The sequence below is a fragment of the Anabrus simplex genome, chromosome 2, assembly GCF_040414725.1.
Source record: "Anabrus simplex isolate iqAnaSimp1 chromosome 2, ASM4041472v1, whole genome shotgun sequence".
Taxonomy (NCBI): domain Eukaryota; kingdom Metazoa; phylum Arthropoda; class Insecta; order Orthoptera; family Tettigoniidae; genus Anabrus; species Anabrus simplex.
Genome location: NC_090266.1, coordinates 257,474,754 through 257,495,206, shown reverse-complemented (window position 1 = coordinate 257,495,206; position 20,453 = coordinate 257,474,754). Strand labels below are relative to the sequence as shown.

At 37.7% G+C, this 20,453-nt stretch overlaps 1 protein-coding gene across 1 annotated transcript in view; it reads right to left on the bottom strand.

Moving 5' to 3' along the window:
- LOC136863507 (uncharacterized) overlaps positions 1-20,453 on the bottom strand; it is a 366,127-nt gene that overhangs the window by 275,777 nt on the left and 69,897 nt on the right. The window contains exon 4 of the mRNA XM_068225972.1: positions 8,917-9,145. Within this exon, the coding sequence (XP_068082073.1) occupies positions 8,917-9,145 (229 nt within the window). The remainder of the gene's footprint in view (positions 1-8,916; positions 9,146-20,453) is intronic.

Sequence of the window (20,453 nt, the reverse complement as noted above, 5' to 3'; positions counted from 1 at the left end):
TGTTGTTGTTGTTGCTGTTGATGATGACGTTGATGTTGTTATTGTTGTTGTTATTATTATTATTATTATTATTATTATTATTATTATTATTATTATTATTACATGGAACTGGTTAGGAAAAAGCTTACGTGCAAAGAAAACAATCAGAATCACATCAATCACTGCGCATCTGCATTTAGGGCGGTCGCCCAGGTGGTAGATTCCCTATCTGTTGTTTTCCGAGCCTTTTCTTAAATGATTGCAAAGAAATTGGAAATTTATTAAACATCTCCCTGGGTAAGTTCTTGAAATCCCTAACTCCCCTTCCCATAAACAAATATTTGCCCCAATTTGTCCTCTTGAATTCTAACTTTATCTTCATATTGTGATCTTTCCTACTTTTAAAGACACCACTCAAACTTATAAGACTACTAACGTCATTCCACGCCATCTCTCCACTGACAGATTGAAACACACCACTTATGATATAGATGTTGATTCCCATAGGGAACCTGAAATATTTGTCACGAATGAGTAAATTTATAATACCAATATAAATGGTCCGTTATTGGACATTATAAATTTTCCAGCTAATTCATTCCTGGTTGCCAGCGTTTTGCTCCCGTGTGCTAAGTTGGGCTCGTCAGTTGGTACATAGCACACCCACCAAGACGCATGGCTAGTGAATTAGGTGGAGGCCACTGCGTAAGCTACTTGGAGCCACCGGCAGTGCCAATGCACTATGAGAGACTTTGTCTCATTACCAAAAATTGGTGGCGCTGTTGTTGATGTGCAGTGTGTATTTGACGGGCATCCAGTTGGAAGTGTTGTTGCTGTGTGGCATTGAAGTGAAGATGTCTATTTCACTGCTCTAAAACATTTTCAGAAAGTGATCAGCGTTAGTGGATTAAAATAGAGATTGTCCATGGCAAAAATGCATCAGAATGTTATCGAGTATTACATTAAGCCTGTGGCGAGAATGCATTACCATATAGGACGGTTGCACAATGCATCAAGGAGTTTCTTGCGGGTTGGAATGAGACTGCAAATTTGCACAGCACAGGTCAGCCATGGATTCCTCAAGATCAGATTGACATCGTGAATGGTCTCGTTTCCACAGACCATAGATGGACTTCTGGGAATTTTTTGTAGAGGGTAGTCTCAGTCATCAAACTGTGTGGCACATACTGACAAAATGTCTTAACATGAGGAAAAGTGCGTCACATTGAGTTCCACATCACCTCACTGGCATACAGAAATGGCACCAGTACGCACTTGCTGGCAGCTGGACAGATATCACAGCAAAGGAGACACATTTCTGCTGTGTACGAGTATTGTCACCATTGATGAGATGAGGGCACGAGCCTAAGAGCCTGTATTAAAGAATCAATCGAATGAACGGCATCACCCAGGTTTGCCATGTCCACAGAAATTTCGACAGGATCCCAGTCGGGTGAAGCTTATGCTGATTGTGGCATACAACTACAAGGTTGTTATTCTTACGCATGCTGTGCCTGAGGGCAAACCGTCAACAGTGACTACTATTGCCGATTTCTGGAGCAACATCTGCGTCTGATCTGTCTGCAAACGATTAAGGGTAGAAAATCTCCAGGACGAGGAAATTAGACAGAAGTACGGATATGATTAGTGAGAAGTTCAGAACAGTGGACAGTAAGCAGGTTCAGGATATGGAAAGAGAATGGGTGGCATACAGGGATGCTGTAGTAGAAACAGCAAGGGAATGCCTAGGAACAACTGTATGTAAAGATGGGTAAAATTGAACATCTTGGTGGAATGATGAAGTGAAAGCAGCTTGTAAACGTAAAAAGAACGCTTATTAGAAATGGCTCCAAACAAGGGCTGATGCTAACAGGGAATTGTACGCAGATGAAAGAAACAGAGCGAAACAAATAGTTGTTGAATACAGAAAGGAGTCGTGGGAAGATTTTGGTAATAACCTGGAAAGGCTAGGTCAAGCAGCAGGGAAACCTTTCTGGACAGTAATAAAATTTTAGGAAGGGAGGGAAAAAGGAAATGAACAGTGTTTTGGGTAATTCAGATGAACTCATAATAGATCCCAGGGAATCACTGGACAGGTGGAGGGAATATTTTGAAAATCTTCTCAACGTAAAAGGAAATCCTCCTGGTGGGGTCGTGAACAACCAAACTCTTGGGGAGGAGAAAAATTATGTTGGTGAAATTACGCTTGAGGAAGCGAAAAGGATGATAAATAAACTCCATTGTCATAAAGGAGCACGAATAGATGAAATTAGACCTGAACTGGTGAAGTATAGTGGAAAGGCAGGAAAGCTCGCAGCTGTGTGCCCTTAACCGCATGGCCAACTCGCTCGGTAAATAATAGCAATTCAGCATTTGTCTTAATCAAGTAAAAATTAATATTGAATAGTCATCTTAAAGTTTAAAGTGACTGTTTTATTTCTGACTTCACGATTTTAATTTGCAGCAGTAACTTTCCAAAGGCATTGTTATTTCTTTCTCCCAAAGAACATAGAATCTCAACAATAAGACAGTAGTAGTAGTAGTAGTAGTAGTAATGCTAGTGTAATGGACTACTATAACTTGAAAACAATTCTCTAAACCCATAAGTAAACAGTGAAAATATTGAGTTCAATTAGTAGGTGTTGTTGTTGTTATTATTATTATTATTATTATTATTATTATTGTTATTATTATTATTATTATTATTAACATAGTTATGTACAGACTTTATTTGGTACAAATTGTGGTTGTATCATTTATTATTTGTGTGTTGTATGATCTGTCTTGGGAAATAAAATATGAGTTTATGTCACAATACGTCAATCAATCAATCAATACTGATCTGCATTTAGGGTAGCCGCCCAGGTGGCAGATTCCCTATCTGTTGTTTTCCTAGCCTTTTCCTAAATAATTTCAAAGAAATTGGAAATTTATTGAACATCTCCCTTGGTAAGTTATTCCAATCCCTAACTCCCCTTCCTATAAATGAATAAGTGCCCCAGTTTGTCCTCTTGAATTCCAACTTTATCTTCATATTGTGATCTTTCCTACTTTTACAAATGCCACTCAAACTTATTCGTCTACTAATGTCATTCCACGCCATCTCTCCGCTGACAGCTCGGATAATACCACTTATATGTAACTAATTTCATGTTTAGACCTGTATTGAAATTTGCTATAATTTGCATACAAATTTGTATTATTTATTTTTATATTCCAACTTTTCAATACAATTGATTTTGTGTTGTTAGAAGTTCACATTGCTACAACACTACATTTTTCGCTTGGTTTCAAGCATCCTCAGCCTTTGTAATTTATCTCAAGGTTAAGACCTGTCATGTTAATTTTTCATATGTTGGCCAAACTGGCCGCAGCTTTCTTACCAGATACATGGAACACTTTAATGCTTTAAAGCATAACAAATATTACGCAATGAGTAACCACATGAAAGAAACCGGCTATCAATATACCACAATAGACAGAGACCTCACAATAATCAAAAGGATTGAAAAAGGGAGGCTAATGACGGAGTTTGATAATATATATATTCATTTGGACCAATATTTTAATAAAGGAAAAAAACCTGAATGACACGGTCGAGAGAGAGAGAAAAAAAAAAAAAGTCGGTTAATAGAGCAATTGCCAACATTACTACAAACTTTTGAATCAGATAATAGTAAATTCTTTAGGACATTTAATCTGAAAACTCCCACCACAAAAATAGACACAATTACTACTTCGATAACGCATAAAGATTCCCCTCCACACAATACGCCAAGGTCCAACGTCCCGCCTACTGTTTCCTCCCCTACTGCCACCTCAACAACACACAAAGACTCCTCGCCACACGATACGCCAACGTTTAACGCCCCGCCTAATGTTTCTTCAACTAAGTCCCCTACTCGCCCTTCACAACAGCTTCTTCATACATATAACACAAGGAGTAGAAACACGAAAGCAAGCAGTCACCGTAATGTAGCAAGTACCACGGGGCACTGTAGTAGCAGTCAAAGGGGTAAGTGATGCATACCAATACGATCACTGTGAAAGCACAATAACACACAACATTATCATGTAATTTCCTTTGTTACAGACGCACCATCATTTAAATATTGTAAAAAGAAAATATATCAACACCTCAAGATTCTCGGATTAACGCCCCTTTTGACTAAGCTCTCATAAAAACGATCTACTTCCAATGTAAAATCTGCTCGTCAAATCAACACTAGTTCGAGGAAACGACTAATAGTTGCATTTCACCGTCTACAACTAATAGATTACAGAAGCATGCCTCAAATCAACACATGAAGCAGAATATTTCCAACGCATTTAAGATTTTAAGCTTTAGACACTATTGACTTTTAATGGAATTTACGACTCAAATTTTAATACAATAAGTCAACTAACAATTGTTTTTAAAAAAACAAAGAACTTGAGAATTTTAGCCAAATCTCATTATTGTGAATATATTACTGTGTTTTGGACGTAAATGTTAATAGAATTAATGAATATCCCAATTTTAGCACTGTCATTTAAATTGTTAAACTGTCCATTGTGTTTACATGCCCACGTTCATGTAGTTTACCACTTAGTTTTTAGAATCATAATTAAGTACAAATTAGTTATAAGCAAATTAACATGACAGTTCTTAAACTTGAGATAAATTTAAAAGGCTGAGGATGCTTGAAACCAAGCAAAACATGTCCCTTTTAATGTAGTGTTGTAGCAATGTGAACTTCTAACAACACAAAATCAATTGTATTGAAAAGGTGGAATATAAAAATAAAAAATACAAATTTGTATGCAAATTACATACCACTTAGTCGAGCAGCTCTTCTTCTCTCTCCCAATTCTTCCCAGCCCAAACTTTGCAACATTTTTGTAACGCTACTCTTTTGTCAGAAATCACCCAGAACAAATCGAGCTGCTTTTCTTTGGAATTTTTCCAGTTCTTGAATCAGGTGATCCTGGTGAGGGTCCCATACACTGGAACCATACTCTAGTTGGGGTCTTACCAGAGACTTATATGCCCTCTCCTTTACATCCTTACTACAACCCCTAAACACCCTCATAACCATGTGCAGAGATTTGTACCCTTTATTTACAATCCCATTTATGTGATTACCCCAATGAAGATCTGGCACCTAGACACTTACAATGATCCCCAAAAGGAACTTTCACCCCATTAACGCAGTAATTAAAACTGAGAGGACTTTTCCTATTTGTGAAACTCACAACCTGACTTTTAACCCCGTTTATCAACATTGCCTGCTGTTCATCTCACAACATTATCGAGGTCACATTGCAGTTGCTCACAATCTTGTAACTTATTTATTACTCTACAGAGAATAACATCATCTGCGAAAAGCCTTACCTCTGATTCCACTCCTTTACTCATATCATTTATATATATATATATATATATAAATAATTCGCTGGGGCCATCAAGGACCACGTTAAGTCTTGTTGCATTTGACACTGAACTTGGCCTTCTTTAGAGCCCAAATTTCCCTCATTCTGTGTGAGTGGGCCTGCTTACACTCCTCTGTCCAAGGGGCACCGTGTCTTCTCTTCGGTTGCTCGTCTCGGTTTAGCCCGTTCGTCAATACTTTCTTGCGGAAGAGATCTCTGTTAAGGGCGTCTTCAGCTGAGATATGTAGCATTTGCAGGTCTTCTTTGGTATTTCTAAACCAGGGAATTGTAGTTTTGGGGTTTGAATCAAAAAAGTGAAAGATTTCTTTAGTTAACTTTCTTCCATCCATTCTTTTCAGATGACCGTAAAATTGTGCCCGTCTTTTTCTGATTGCGTCGGTAATTTTCTCTATTTTGCAGTAGACTTCCTTGTTGGATCTCTTTTGATGGATTCCATTTCCGTACTTTGATCCCAAGATTCCTCTCATAATTTTGCGTTCTCTTTTCTCCAGTTCTTCAAGGAGTCCTTTGTTGACATTTAGAGACAGTGTTTCGGCTGCATATAGAACTACTGACTTCAGAACTGTTTCATAGTGACGTATCTTGGTGTTTTGGGAAAGGCATTTTTTGTTGTAGATTGTGCGGGATGTTTGGTAGGCTATTTCCAGTTTGCGTACTCACTCCTGAAGTGCTTCTTTGTCCAGTCCATTTTTCATGATGATCTCACCCAGGTATTTGAATTTGTCTACTCGGGTGATGTCCCCGTATTTTGTACGGAGTTGTGGTGGAGCCTCTTTGATGTTAGTCATTACTTCCGTTTTCTGAAACGATATCTGCAAACCAGTTTGTTCGGCAATTTCCTTTAAAATTTCAACTTGAGCTCTAGCGGTTTCTATGTCGTTTGAGAGAACAGCAATATCATCGGCAAATGCTAAGCAGTCTGTTGCGATCCCCTTGGATTTTGTTCCTATTCTCAATGGACTGTAGTTGGTTTCCTGTAATCTCACCCGCCAGGTTCTGATGATCTTTTCAAGAACACAGTTGAAGAGTATCAGGGATAGCCCATCACCTTGTCGGACTCCTGTTTTGATGTCAAAGGAATGCGAGAGACATCCGTGGAACTTCACCTTGGATTTTGTATCGGTCAGGGTGGCTCTAATTAATGCCAGCAGTTTCAAATCAACTCCAAATTCATTTAAGCTGTTTAGGAGGACTTCCCGGTCAATGGAGTCGTACGCTTTCTTAAAGTCCACAAAGACAGACACATACTGCTTGGACCTTAGTGTACAATATCTGATGATCGTTTTGAGATTTTGGATCTGTTCAGCTGTTGAGCGACCTTTTCTGAACCCTCCTTGGTATTCACCTATTTGATGTTCAACTTGTGCTTCCAAACGCTCCAGGATGACAAGTGATAGAATTTTGTAAGTCACGGGTAGCAAAGATATTCCTCTGTAGCTGATGTTCTTCATGTTGCCTTTTTTGTGTAATGGATGGATCAAAGCTATTTTCCAATCTTCGGGTAGGGTCTCCTTGTTCCAAATTTCTTCTATTTGCTTTTGCAAGATATCAAGTGATTCCTCTGGGGCATATTTCCATAGTTCTGCTACTACTGAGTCTTCCCCCGGCACTTTGTTATTTTTGAGACGGGCAATATGGCGCTTGATCTCATCTCTGTCGGGTGGTCTGGAATCTGGGTACCTGAGTAAGGGTTCCTTGGTCTCAATGGCGCTTTGCGGTTTAGAGCAATTAAGTAAATTCTTGAAGTAATCTGCCAGAATGCTGCAATTTTCTTCATTTGACGTCGCCAGTGTGCCGTCCTTTCACTCAAAGCATAGAGATGGTGGTTTATAGCCAGTGAGTTTGCATTTGAAGGCTCTGTAGTACTCTCTGCTTTCATTCTTCCTAAAGTTTTGTTCTATCTTTTCAATGAGAGATTTTTCATATTTACGTTTCTCAGTTCTGAACACCCTAGCTGCTTGGGCAAGTTGGGTTTTGTAGGTTTCCCAATCATTTTCTGATTTCGTAGAGTAGTACTGTTTCCACGCATTGAGTCTTTCTTGGAGGACTGATTCGCAGGTACTATTCCACCAGGCATGCTTTTTGCTTCTCTTGATTTCTGCAACGTCTTTGGCGGCCTCAACAAGGAGACTTTTGGCATTGTTAAAGTCACAGTCATTTGGTCTATATATATATAAGAAAACATAAAGGTCCAATAATACTGCCTTGAGGGTCAGATAAAGCTTCGCCTACTCTAATTCTCTGAGATCTATTTTCTAGAAATGTGGCAACCCATTCAGTAACTCTTTTATCTAGTCCAATTGCACTCATTTTTGCCAGTAGTCTCCCATGATCCACCCTATCAAATGTTTTAGACAGGTCAATCGCAATACAGTCCATTTGACCTCCTGTCTGCTGTCTGTATGTATATTAGTAAGACTTTATTTAATGTAAGAACATGTAATTAATAGTATATAATTCATTATTACCTGTAAATATGACGTATTAATCCAATGTAATGTTGTGCAACACAGGGTAACAGTCCTTTGTCACTTGAGTTTTACAGAATATTCTATCCATGTGTACCTAGGTTATTGGAGACTCAAGAAGATACGAGAAAACATGTTATGTCATACTGTTCTAGAAGCCTGACCAGGCAAGGTATATAAAGGACCATCTTTGGAGTTGAGTAGAGTTGCTAGCGAGAGTTGTTAGTAAGTGTGTGAACTCATGTTGTGACTTTGTTGTGTTGGTAGTGTTCTGTAGTTGGTTGACATGCTAATGTGGCAGACTTCTTCTTGGTTGATTAATGTGTGTGTGTATATAATTTCTAAATAAATCAGTGTACACAATTGACAGCATCTCGTGTGTGCATTTTTGTGAATACGGTAGTAGTAGTATAGTAGTAGTAGTAGTAGTAGTAAATTCTCCCAATATTGGAACACATTAAGCTAATAACTCTATTATTATTATTATTATTATTATTATTATTATTATTATTCATTCTACACCTAACACAACAATTACTGTCTATAAATGGAGAAAGTTTTGAATTTCTCAATGTAAATAAAAGATAACAGTAGAGCTGTTTGGCTGTGGAATTCCAAATGACCATTGTATAATCAGTTCTCAACAAACTACATTTTAAATTGCACAGACTATGCTGCCAACTACAATTCCAATACACGTGACAATACCTTTGAACCTGGACAGCAGTTTATACTATTTAACCATTACACCAGGCTGGCAGCAATTCTCTATCAGTACCAACTGAACCAATTTCTTGTCAACACCAGTCATCTCATTGGACCACGTCACCTGTTGCCACACTCTGACCTTGTCTTAAGTCGAAAGAAAGAACAACATTAATACTGGGTGTTTGTTCATCCAATGTGAAGTTAAGTAGTTCCATTCGATCTATATGACAAGGGAATGTGTTACTGGGTTGGGTTTTTCTTCCCCCACCTGTATACTATTTTATACAATAAAGAGAAGAAATCAACAAAAAAAAAATGTCATACTCACCCTTTACCAAACAGCCTTGCTCGGAGGACTAATTGAAAATCATCACTGTCCAAACCAACATCTGCCTCAAGCGCAAGCTGATGACGGACATTAAGAGCAAGCCCACTGGGAGGACGTAATGAGTGTACACTTAATGGGACACGCTGACCTTGACTTATGTCAAAAACACGAACAGCATTAATACGAGGCGTTTGTTCACCCAATGTGAAGTTAAGTAGTTCCATTCGATCTGTACAATCAAGAATAACAAATAGTAAATAAACAAATCCACCATAAAATACAAATTAATTTAGTCATTTACAGCAATTTTTACAAGAGAATATCTGAATGCAAATCAGTACAATAAAACATACCACAGGAAGAAAAATAAACCAAATGAAAATAAAGAACAATCATCAGACAAACCTAATTAAGATATATTTGAGATTAAGCTATCTCAAAGTGACAATTTTAGGCAAAGATTGGCAGATATGCACTGTAGTTTCTTTAGAAGTAATCCTTTGAAGTGTGGCAAGGCCATCAAACTAACAGCCTATATAATAAAATTTGGCAAATCAATGCCTCAGAAAATGCTACAGCAACCTCCCAGAGGTGATGTGTATTTCCTGGTATCCTGGGGGAACTGTGAAAAGTGGGCAACCAGATGTGACAAAAATAGCAATAGACATGATACTGTATAGGCTTTTGGGCTTATGCCGTGTCAAGAAAATAAGGTGAAATTCTTTACGTTTCGCAGAGAACTGTGCTCTGGTCCTCAGAAGAAATCTCAACTGTCCACGAGAAATTGATAGATACAACATGGTTTTTGTAGACAAAATAAGTTATAAAATAAAAAAGCAAACCAATCACTATGCTGAAAAATGATTTGAAGCAAAAGGAAGATTTTGCCGTCTATTCCTCCAACAGTAGCAATATGTACTAGATTACAAACATTTTTAGAAAATAAAACATCAATATTGCTTTCAGAATAGTCAACACTAATGCTAAACTTTTTTCAAATACATACATGTTCAATAGTAATGTTATTGGCTTTACTTCCCACTAACTACTTTTATGGTTTTCGGAGAATCCGAGGTGCCAGAATTAAGTCCTGCAGGAGTTCTTTTACGTAAATCTACTGACACGAGGCTGATGTATTTGAGCACCTTCAAATACCACTGGACTGAGCAAGGATTGAACCTGCCAAGTAGGAGTCAGAAAGCCAGCGCCTCAACCGTCTGAGCCACTCAGCCCTGCACTGGTGTTTATAAACTGAACTATTCCCACTGTAGCGCTAGTTACGTTGGCCAAATGTGAAGGAGATTTTTAACTAGATATAAAGAACATGTAAACACCAGAAAACATAATAAATTTTTGGCCATGAGTGATCACAGGAGTGATTTCAACCACTCTTTTACATCCATAGATCAGGACTTGAAAAACCTAAAGAAGCTAACAAGGGTATGTTGTTCAACATACAGGGTCTCTCTTATAAACGCAGACCGAACGTACAGTGTTTATACTCTGCGCTACAGCAGCTGCCTCAGCCAAACGTACGTCGCACGCTGCCGCCCTGCTTTAAGCATGTATAAAATCTTAAATGAAATCTTACCTTATAAAAGATGCTGGAAGTGTCGCCCTTCCTGGGTTATACAGACATTGTATCGGGTAACCACATTCTGACTGATGCGAGCAAGTTCTGCCACTGTAATGCTTCTAATTTCATTCGTAATGTTTTCTTTCAGTTCCTCCAATATGTAAAGATTTATTCGATACATTTTTTCTTTTAGTTTATCCCACAAGTAAAAATCACACACTGTTAGATGTGGAGAACAAGGGGGAAATAGACCAACACTGATCCCTCTGTCTGCAAGCACTTCCGAGATTGTAAAGAGGGAATCTTCTGCTGTATGAGCATGGGCTGAATCTTATTGAAACCACCCACACTACATTTCTTCTTCCTAGTCAGTCACTGATAATTTATATTCCACCTAGTCAGTACTTATTACAATCTTTATTGTTGGCTATTTACTGTACATGATTTGAGAACTTATTACTCTCTTCTGCAGTGGTTTTGCAATCAACTATTCATTTCTTGAACTTGCAGTCTCATTACTTGCCTCACAATTAACTCACAAATTGTTTATCATTCTAATTAAAATGTTACAAACAAAGTGTAAGAAACTATTATATGTCAATCTAAATTTAAAATTGTTGAAAATTATTTTATGGTCTTTGTGTTCAAATTTCCAATCTAAATGCTATAACAAATGGTCAATTATCTATTTGAAACTGTAGAAAGTCAATCATTCATATACCGTACCTTTATATTAACACGTTGACTACCAGCTCCTCAGCGGGTGCTTTAAACCTCCAGCCTAGCCTTTTTAAATCCCCTGATCTCTTTAATGCACTATTTTGCATTAAATGTTAGTGTACGAAAACTGGTCGCTGAGCCTTTCGAGAATCGGCCTAATTTTGTATAGCCTATCAGGATTCCTCTCATAATGACTGCTGAAGCTAAAGTGCAAGAATGGCAATATGTTTTTGAACCGGGTTCGTGCCATGGTTTCCGAAAAAATCTGCGAGCCGAAATAGTGTCCTCTGTCTAGTACATTTTCACATCTGGTTTTTGAATTATTCCGGTTACAAACATTCGTCCTAAAAATGTTTTCATCTCATTTACGTCGACCGGTTTCTAAATCTGAAAAATAGGCCTGTTTAGAGAATGGACGCGGTGTTGCACTAATAACTTGTTCTGAGTATAGGTTTGTCTGATGGCATACATATTCAAGGAAATCGTCATTTACAAATAAATTGATAAAAGACATAATTTAGTTTCTATTTTCAAAGTCAACATTCAATCCTACCCAGCCAGTGAACTTGATTGCAGGCAGGCAATAAGACTGATGCATATCGGTTATTTGAACGTGCTGAATTTCACTTCTCCCAGAATCTGGTGTATCATCATTGGAATTGCTTTCGCTATCTCTGAAATCAGGGATGAGTTCATCACCAGAATCATCGTTCAGTAGTATGTCTTCAATTTCCTCACTTCGTATACTGTGTTTGTAACTCGTCATGTTATCATGACACAATAACTCACTTCATTACACACCCTAACAAGAATACCATGACTGGCTAAGGTCAGTGTTTACTCAAAGAAAAAAAGAAAGAAAGCATTGGAATATACCCTCTGTTCAGGTAGTCAGGGTGACTGACTGTTCACTTATATGCCATATATTGTTTTCGACACAAACTACGAGTTCGTACAAATTTAGCGCTAAATTCAAAACAATGTTTACATCGTGCGAGCTTAAACGCCTTAACTCGAATGCGGTCCCGCACATAGGCTGCTCCTAAATGCCTTAAGACATCTACAGGAGTAAATGTGAAGGTTTCTCAAACTAGAGTCAAGCAATAAGAGTGTTTTATAGATTATTACAAGAATGATCAACAGGAGGAGTTGCAAAATACTTGCAGACACATCAATGGTAGTTGATACATAAAATTTCAACAAAAGATTATTTGTTTTCAGGCAAAACAATTCTTGGTGTATAATTCAGTGCACAGGCAGAAGATCATGTTGAACATTTTTTTTATTTTTTATTATTCGTTCCGGAGAGGTCCTAAAACTCCTGTATTCTTCCTACACATTGCAGCTGACCCATCTATTGCTATGGACACCAGTTTTCCCCCATGGAAGGCCGAAACTCTCCACTGTCACTTCGAGACTTGTAAATGTAAACAAAAATGGTTGTAGTATGTTTTGTTGACACTAAATCTAACAGTTCCTCCCTTGTCACAATGTCACTGTTTACTCCTCTGATAACAATAGGAAGTTGGGAGGTATCATTAATATCAGTACTGTCGTCCATCGCCTGTGAACGTAGTATAAAATCCTTTGTGATGCCATATAATAATTGACTATGAATGTCATTACCTCGGTCCTTTATTTGTCACATAACTGTATATGAGGACTCAAAATCACTCACTTGTTCTGGACACACTGCCTTAGCTGCCAGAAGAATACTCTTTCACAAAAACACCCTCAATGGAGGGTCTCAAAGTGCGCCCTATCTGAAAAGCAATCTTTTAGCTGGGCTGAATCTCAGGTTCACTGAAATGGATACCCTCCTGTTAAAAATAATGAAATAGACACCGCTCCATAAACAAATCATCTCCAAGGAATTACCAGGGAATGAGTTGAGTAGGATGATATAAAATTTATGTACCTTCTTCTAGCATGGCTACCCTTTTCTGCCCTTCATATTTATCATACTTGTTGGATAATATGAGTAATGACACTGCAGATTGAATTTTTTAATGTGATTCAATATTTTATTATATTTCAAACATTTTTCTATGTAATGTTCTTGAACAACTGAATATTTTTCTTCCCATGAAGGTCTAAAACTTGTTGGCACTGATGGCCTACGCAGTGCAGAACTCTCTTCCATGGTGAATGCAATATCTCCCAACTAAGGGTTGAACGTCATATGGTGCAAGATTAGTCATAATTTATGAGCATCATGATTTCCGTGTTGATTTTCTAGTTTCAGCAGCTTTAACTTCATTTTGGACACTTCCACTAATCAACATTTACAAACTGTGTTATACAATTTTATTTTATCTCATTTAAAGTAGAACTAGTTTTGGTCTCTTGTTTAGACCATCTTCAGCTACAATGATAAACTTAACAATTAAAAACTATACACAATGATAAAAATTCTATATAATAAAGTTTACATTCCTTTTCTTGGTGATGTCTTCAAGAATTAGAAACACAATTTAAATATCCATTTTGTAACATTAGAAAATCTCTGTTGTCCTGCAAATTTATGAACATATTAAAATACTATTTAAAACTTTAATCTTCACTCCATGTTTTACACCACTTTCAATAATGACTATTAAAGTTTTGAGCTACTCAACTGTATCTTCAAATGAAAGTACTCTCTTGATTTACACTATAATGTTGCTGATGGATAAGTGTGAATGTGTAAAAACAATTATCTAAAATATAAAATATGTAACAGGTAACCATCTCCCCTATATCCTTGTTTTGATTTGGATACATTAGTTTTAACACCAGAACCACCAGAGTGGTCAAAATGACTGCTACACATTTTCAAAGCCTTATTTTGACCACATTTCCTATCGTATTGCAAAGAGCTTCAGTGACGTTTCCTGATTACTGGTCAGAATCATCCATATTAAATTTAATTCATTTTGCATCATTGGATAGGGCGTAGGTAACGAGTAAATCTAGAACCGCCAGAGCGGTCATTTTGACCACTGTATTATCACAATAAAATGTGTTAGAACATGTGCTTATTCCACTGGTTGAGATATTATTTATTTATAATTATTCTCCCTGCAATATGTACGGCCATTGTTCATTCTCTTCTTCATTAATTTATCGAAAGGCGGCTACGAGAGCTAATGGGTCACTCTCCTCTGAGAGTAGCATACATTCTTCCGCTGTCACAATCCCCTTCAAGGCCTCCCTCACCCTTCTTCTCTCTGCGAGCCAATCACGACCTTGGGACAACTGTCCACTACTCTCTCTTGGCAGTCTGGCTCCATGGCCTCGTCACCTAGTCACAGAACATGGTTCGTAGACCACCGTCCCTTACCGATGGAGAATTGCTCACTCTACTGCATAACATTCCAGATGTAGATGATCTACGAAAAAAAGCTGCAGACAAAGATTACTACCAACCAAGTAACCATTCTGAGAGCAGTGATTCAAATGATGCTGAAAACCCAATTGTTCAACCAGGTAAGTAATAATGATGATATACGTTATCTGGATGTCAACATTTCAACTTTAGACTGCAATTATGCCTAGTATAGGCCAAGAACTGAAAGTTTTCAATTGTTCTAATACAGCAGCAAAAACTGTAATACGAAAAGCTGGAAATAAGAAGGGACGGATCAACACAAGCCTCCCAGGACCAAATAATACGTTACTAAGCACAGATGGCATCACGGAGTGGACTGTAGGAGAGTATGGGATGACTACACCTGGCAGGATGGCTTGTCACAACATCTTGAAAGAAAATCCAGGACCTACCCCATATTAAAAGCGGTAGTTTCTGACAACAGTGTAGCAAGTGCATGGCGTCTTTTTATTGATTAATCTATATTGAAACCCGTCAAACACTACAGAAACAGGAGCAAAACGTGTTCTAGGTGATGAATTGTGGAGTGTAAGTTTAGAAAACCTGGAGGCATTCATTGCCTTAGTGTGCGCTCGTGGTGTTCTTGGAGCCAGTAACACTGAACTTGATTAACTCTGGTCTAAAAAGTGGACGCCACCATACTTCAGTGAAACAATGGGGAGGAAGTATTTTAGAGAAATCCAAAGATTTTTGCATTTCGACGACAGGACTACAAGATCAGGACATTTGAAGACTGACAAATTTACGTTAGTATCAAGAGTATGGAACAAATTCATTGAAAATTGTCAAATGACTTATATTCCAGGTGAGAATCTGACTGCTGATGAGCAGCTTTTTCCAAGCAAAACAAGGTGTCCATTCATAGAGTACATGCCAAACAAACCAGATAAATTTTGAATTTAGTTTTGGTTTCTTGTGGACGTTGACTCAAAGTTTCTGTGCAATGGGTTTCCTTACATTGGAAGAGACGAGCTCAGACCACACGACGAGACTCTTCCCAAAAGTGTAGTAATGAAGTTGTTGGAGCCGTTTTAAAAGAAGGGGCAAAACGTGACTACAGACAACGTTTTACAACAGTCAAACTTGGTAAGAAGATGAAAAGTAATGGTACAAGTATTGTTGGAATCATTAGACGATCAAGGAGAGAAATTTCTAAAGCTGTGAAGGCTATTGAAAACTAGTCTTTACGACTCAACTCTCCTGAAACATTCCACTGACACACTTGCAGTTTATCAAGGTAAACAAGAAAAGAACGTTCTTCTATACAGTACTTTGCACTCAGAAGTTGGACTTCAAGCTAATCCCAAACGGATTCCCGAAACAGTAGACTTCTACAACAATACAAAATATGGTGTGGACGTGGTGGATCAAATGGGAAGAAAATATACTGTTCAATCCGCTACATGAAGATGGCCTGTTCATGTATTTAATAATATTCTTGACTTGGCAGCTATCAATTCCTGGATCATTTTCAAAAAAGTGACAGGGAAGAAGATCAGTCACTGAAATTACATCTTGAAGCTAACAGAGAAGCTTCGTATGGGGTAAATGGGATAAAAACCCAAGTCTGTGGATACAGAACCCTAATTTAGGGAGCCTGTGGAAGGAAATGTACAGAGGAGGCAATGCTAAATGAAGAATTACCTGCAGAAAGTGCAAACAGCGAATGTGTGGTTCTTGCTCAAAGGACGTAACTAAGGTCATGGTATGTAGTTCCTGCTTCTAAGGATGCAGAATTGCATCAGTGTGTGCAAATACACTGAAGGAAAAGAAAGACAGTGTTTCACAAATATGTTGTGGTACATGGATTTGGCAAACATGTTTCAGGTCATAAATTGCATTAAATAAAATTTACAATAATTTTCTTTTCTGATAATGAGTAATAACTATTTTACCATTTAGACTAAAATAATTTGAAGTAAAAACAATGTTTGTTTTTATGGTAACGTTTTTGTTGTATGTCCGGCGCTCCCTTCTCGCTCCGCCAGCCAGCTACACGCGCGCCAGGTGTCATTCTTCTAGCTTCGACGCGCAGCCCTCAGTGCGCGTGCCCGAACAGTCGTGTGTGTACTATAAAGAGGAACTCCCAGCCTGTCCAGATGCCCACTTGCCCCGGTGTCCAGCTCCAGAATACACCCTACGTCGAGCACGGAGGCTACTCCTCTTGAAAATGTGCTTCGGCCAGGTGGACTGAATTTCTGGCAGTACGAGGTATCACCTCTGGTCACCGCTCCTCTTATTCCGCTGCCCATATCCAGTCATACTATTACATACCGTTATATTTCCCTAATTAATGCAAGCTCCCTTGGTTTCGCCAAGTAAGAATTCTTCCAACATTGAACTTGCTTTTATGAACTCAGCAAGGAAGGACTTTCCAAAACATTTATGTCAATACTTCTGATAGTTTTCGACTATCGACTTTGCTATCACAAGGACTATCTTTTCGAGATAGTAGTGGATGTAAATACTGCAAACTTGTATATAGTGTACAGAAGATAGACTCTTTCTCAAGATTCCTAATTCATTTTGCTTCAAGTTAAATTTCAGTTTTATTTGTGTAAATAGTGTATTTTGCATTTGAAGCGAATAATAAAGTTGTGTTTTGTAAATCTCAACCTTGGTTACGACAGTTTTTGTGCTTGTAATAAATGAGGAAAATATTACACTTGCAATACAATTAAATCATTTGTTTCTTTTCTGTGTTATATCCCATAATTAATGTTTTATAAACTTAGTAATACATACTTGAAAGGATGATAATGAATTACTATACGTATTAACAATAAAAATAATAACTCCAATACAGCGGTCAAATTGACCGCATCGGCAGTTCTAGGTATACAATATGTTCCGGCGGTCCTAGTGCTAAATGGTAACAGTTGAGTGTTGTCCAAGGTAGAAGTCCTCGAGAAATATCTTGTTGTTTCATGAGTCAAATGCACCAGCATGAAAATGGGAAAACAAACCATGTTTTATCATTGGGTTCTCCCCAAAATGAATTTTGCGAAAGGAACTATCTTTCTCGTGTTGACCTTCTTGCCTATGAATGTCATTACCTCGGGTCTTTATTCATTGCGTAACTGTAGATGAGGATAAGGGAAGAGACTCAAAATCATTCACTTGTTCCAGACACTCTGCCTCTGATGCCAGAAGAATACTCTTTCACGAACGCACCCTCACTGAAGATTAATGTGCATCCCCACTGGCCTCCAGTACATATTGTCTTCGTCAAATTAGTGGCATAAGTGTGTGTGGTTACAATTTTGTAACAGCTACATTGATTTCAGCCTAATGTGTTATTTGGAGACATTTATTTGGCAACATAATCTGGATATCATTCAACCCAATGTTATCAGCTCGCCAGGAGCATGCTGTTGTCTTGTTTCTTTTGCCAAGCAAACCTCCTACCGAGCGTGTGTTTATCACGTGATAAACCAGTTTCTACTCACGGTTGGAGAGCGCTGTAAGAATATACATTTCTCTGAAACAATCTTCAATACACAAGACTCAAACAATAATGTGAAAGAATGCAGTACGTGTAATCCAATTATGATTTTCTGTGTGCCACACCTTGATACAAATGATTATTTAAGCCATGTAAAATTGACCTCGCATCCCTGCTGTTTAACAACATGAAGTCCGGCTCCATGGCTAAATGGTTAGCGGGCTGGCCTTTGGTCACAGGGGTCCTGGGTTTGATTCCCGGCAGGGTCGGGAATTTTAACCTTAATTGGTTAATTTCGCTGGCACGGGGGCCGGGTGTATGTGTTGTCTTCATCATCATTTCATCCTCATCATGACATGCAGGTCGCCTACGGGCGTCAAATCAAAAGACCTGCATCTGGCGAACTGAACTTGTCCTCGGACACTCCCGGCACTAAAAGCCATACGCCATTTCAACAGCACGAGTATGTATTCTGGTCTGGCCAGAGCACATTTTAATGACATTTTGTCAGTTTCAGCTCTCATAAAGAGCATTATCCAGAAAAGGAGAAACCACTTCAAGGATATTTAACCTGTGTATTTGACTCCAACATGTCAACCTTCATAGAAGAGGATTTCAACAGTGACATTGCAGATCAACGTGGGATTACACATCATCTGAAATGCACTGCTAAATATGTGAGAACAACGCCATGTTTTAAGGGAGGAACATGAAGGCCCATGGAGTGTCACCAACCATCGCTGAGAATCGAGTCTCATCATGAAATTTCAAGAACCCTTTTGTAATATAATCTGTCCATCTGTCATAGATGATATCACGATCTTTCTTCTGGAAGTAATATTTTTTCTTAGTATTTAGACTATATTTTTATATTTCAATCTTTCCCAGGTGCTGGTAGATATTTGAGTGTCAATGTGTAGTAGACTATTAGACTAGAATGTTATTTTGTCTTCTACAAAATAATATGCCTGAATGCTATCTCTAAAAATATGAATTTTAATCATCTGTAGTCTACTTGTTTAAATATTGAATTTAATTTAATTTATGGAAATTTTAGGACGATAATTTATTATGCGATAGACGCCTTATCTGCCTATATTTCACAGCATGGTGCTCATCTTACTGTTATGTAGTATCACATTAACTCAGGACAGCTGTGTTTAAAATAATAAGAAGTCACAGCGGGCTAAGATGAATATTAAAGGTATTGAGTGTTAAATTAAAGATAGAATTTGTTCAAGTTGATGGAAGTGAAGTCATACTCAGCTGTTATAATATTGCCAATGATATGGTAGACTTGCAAGTCAGGAATTTTATTGTGAAGCATTTATAGTGGATACTATCCCTTCGCCACTTTGAGAGTGGCAACCCCATCGTACTAACAGCCTATATCTGCTTCATTCATTCCATCCCTGACCCGGTCAATGACTGGAAAACAGGTTGTAGGTTTTCATTTTCACTATCCCTTCGCGTTGTACTGTAGAGCAAGTGTTACAGTTTTAGCAACAAGTGATGATGATGATGATGATCAATTCTAAAGAAATGCTCAATGACCACATGTTAGATTAACCATGTAGCCATGTATGTTACCTCAGGCCATGTGTGTATTCACTGTTTTAGCACTATCTTCTGAATTATTTAATCTTTGGAATTTACTGTCGTTGAATAACACATAGCTTTAGTAAGGTGATGATTTATGTTTCTGATCACTCATTATCAGAAAGATGGTGGGAAATAATATTTCACGGAAGCTCATCTGTTTGATAAACGTTGATAGTCGTCCAATTGTAAAAAAAAAAAAAGACTAAAGATCAAGTATAGGAGTCAAATTAAATACTATTAATAAGATTCATGTCCCTTGTGTGTGAGAGAATAAATGGGTGTGTAGTTTGGAATATTTCATCATGTTACTCTATTTCATGTGATATCATTGAAATGTGGATTTTTGTTCCGACGTCATATTCACCCTGGAGGATCAGGTCATTTCAGCGTTGAATGTGTTTTTGTTGTCTTTGCTGATATTTTATGTAATATATTGGAATAGATCAGGATTAACTGAAAATTTATTTTTTTCTTTTCAAAAGAAATAAGATTATAATACATTCTCGAAGATTGCAAGTAGAAGTAAGGTTATTAGGCAAATTAACAACTTGTAAAACTCAAGGAAATTTATGATACAATTTAATCAGAGTGAAGTCAAGGGTAAAGTAAAGTATTAATGAACTTGCATGTGAAATTAATTAAATTTGTGAGTTGATACTCTGTTAAAGTGAATTAAATGTCAGATCTAACTCTATTTGCTGAGATTAAATTCACTGAGTGACATTAATGAACCTAATATAATAATTTAGCTCTGTTAATGAGTAATCAATCAATCAATCAATCAATCAATCAATCAATCAATCAATCAGTCAATACTGATCTGC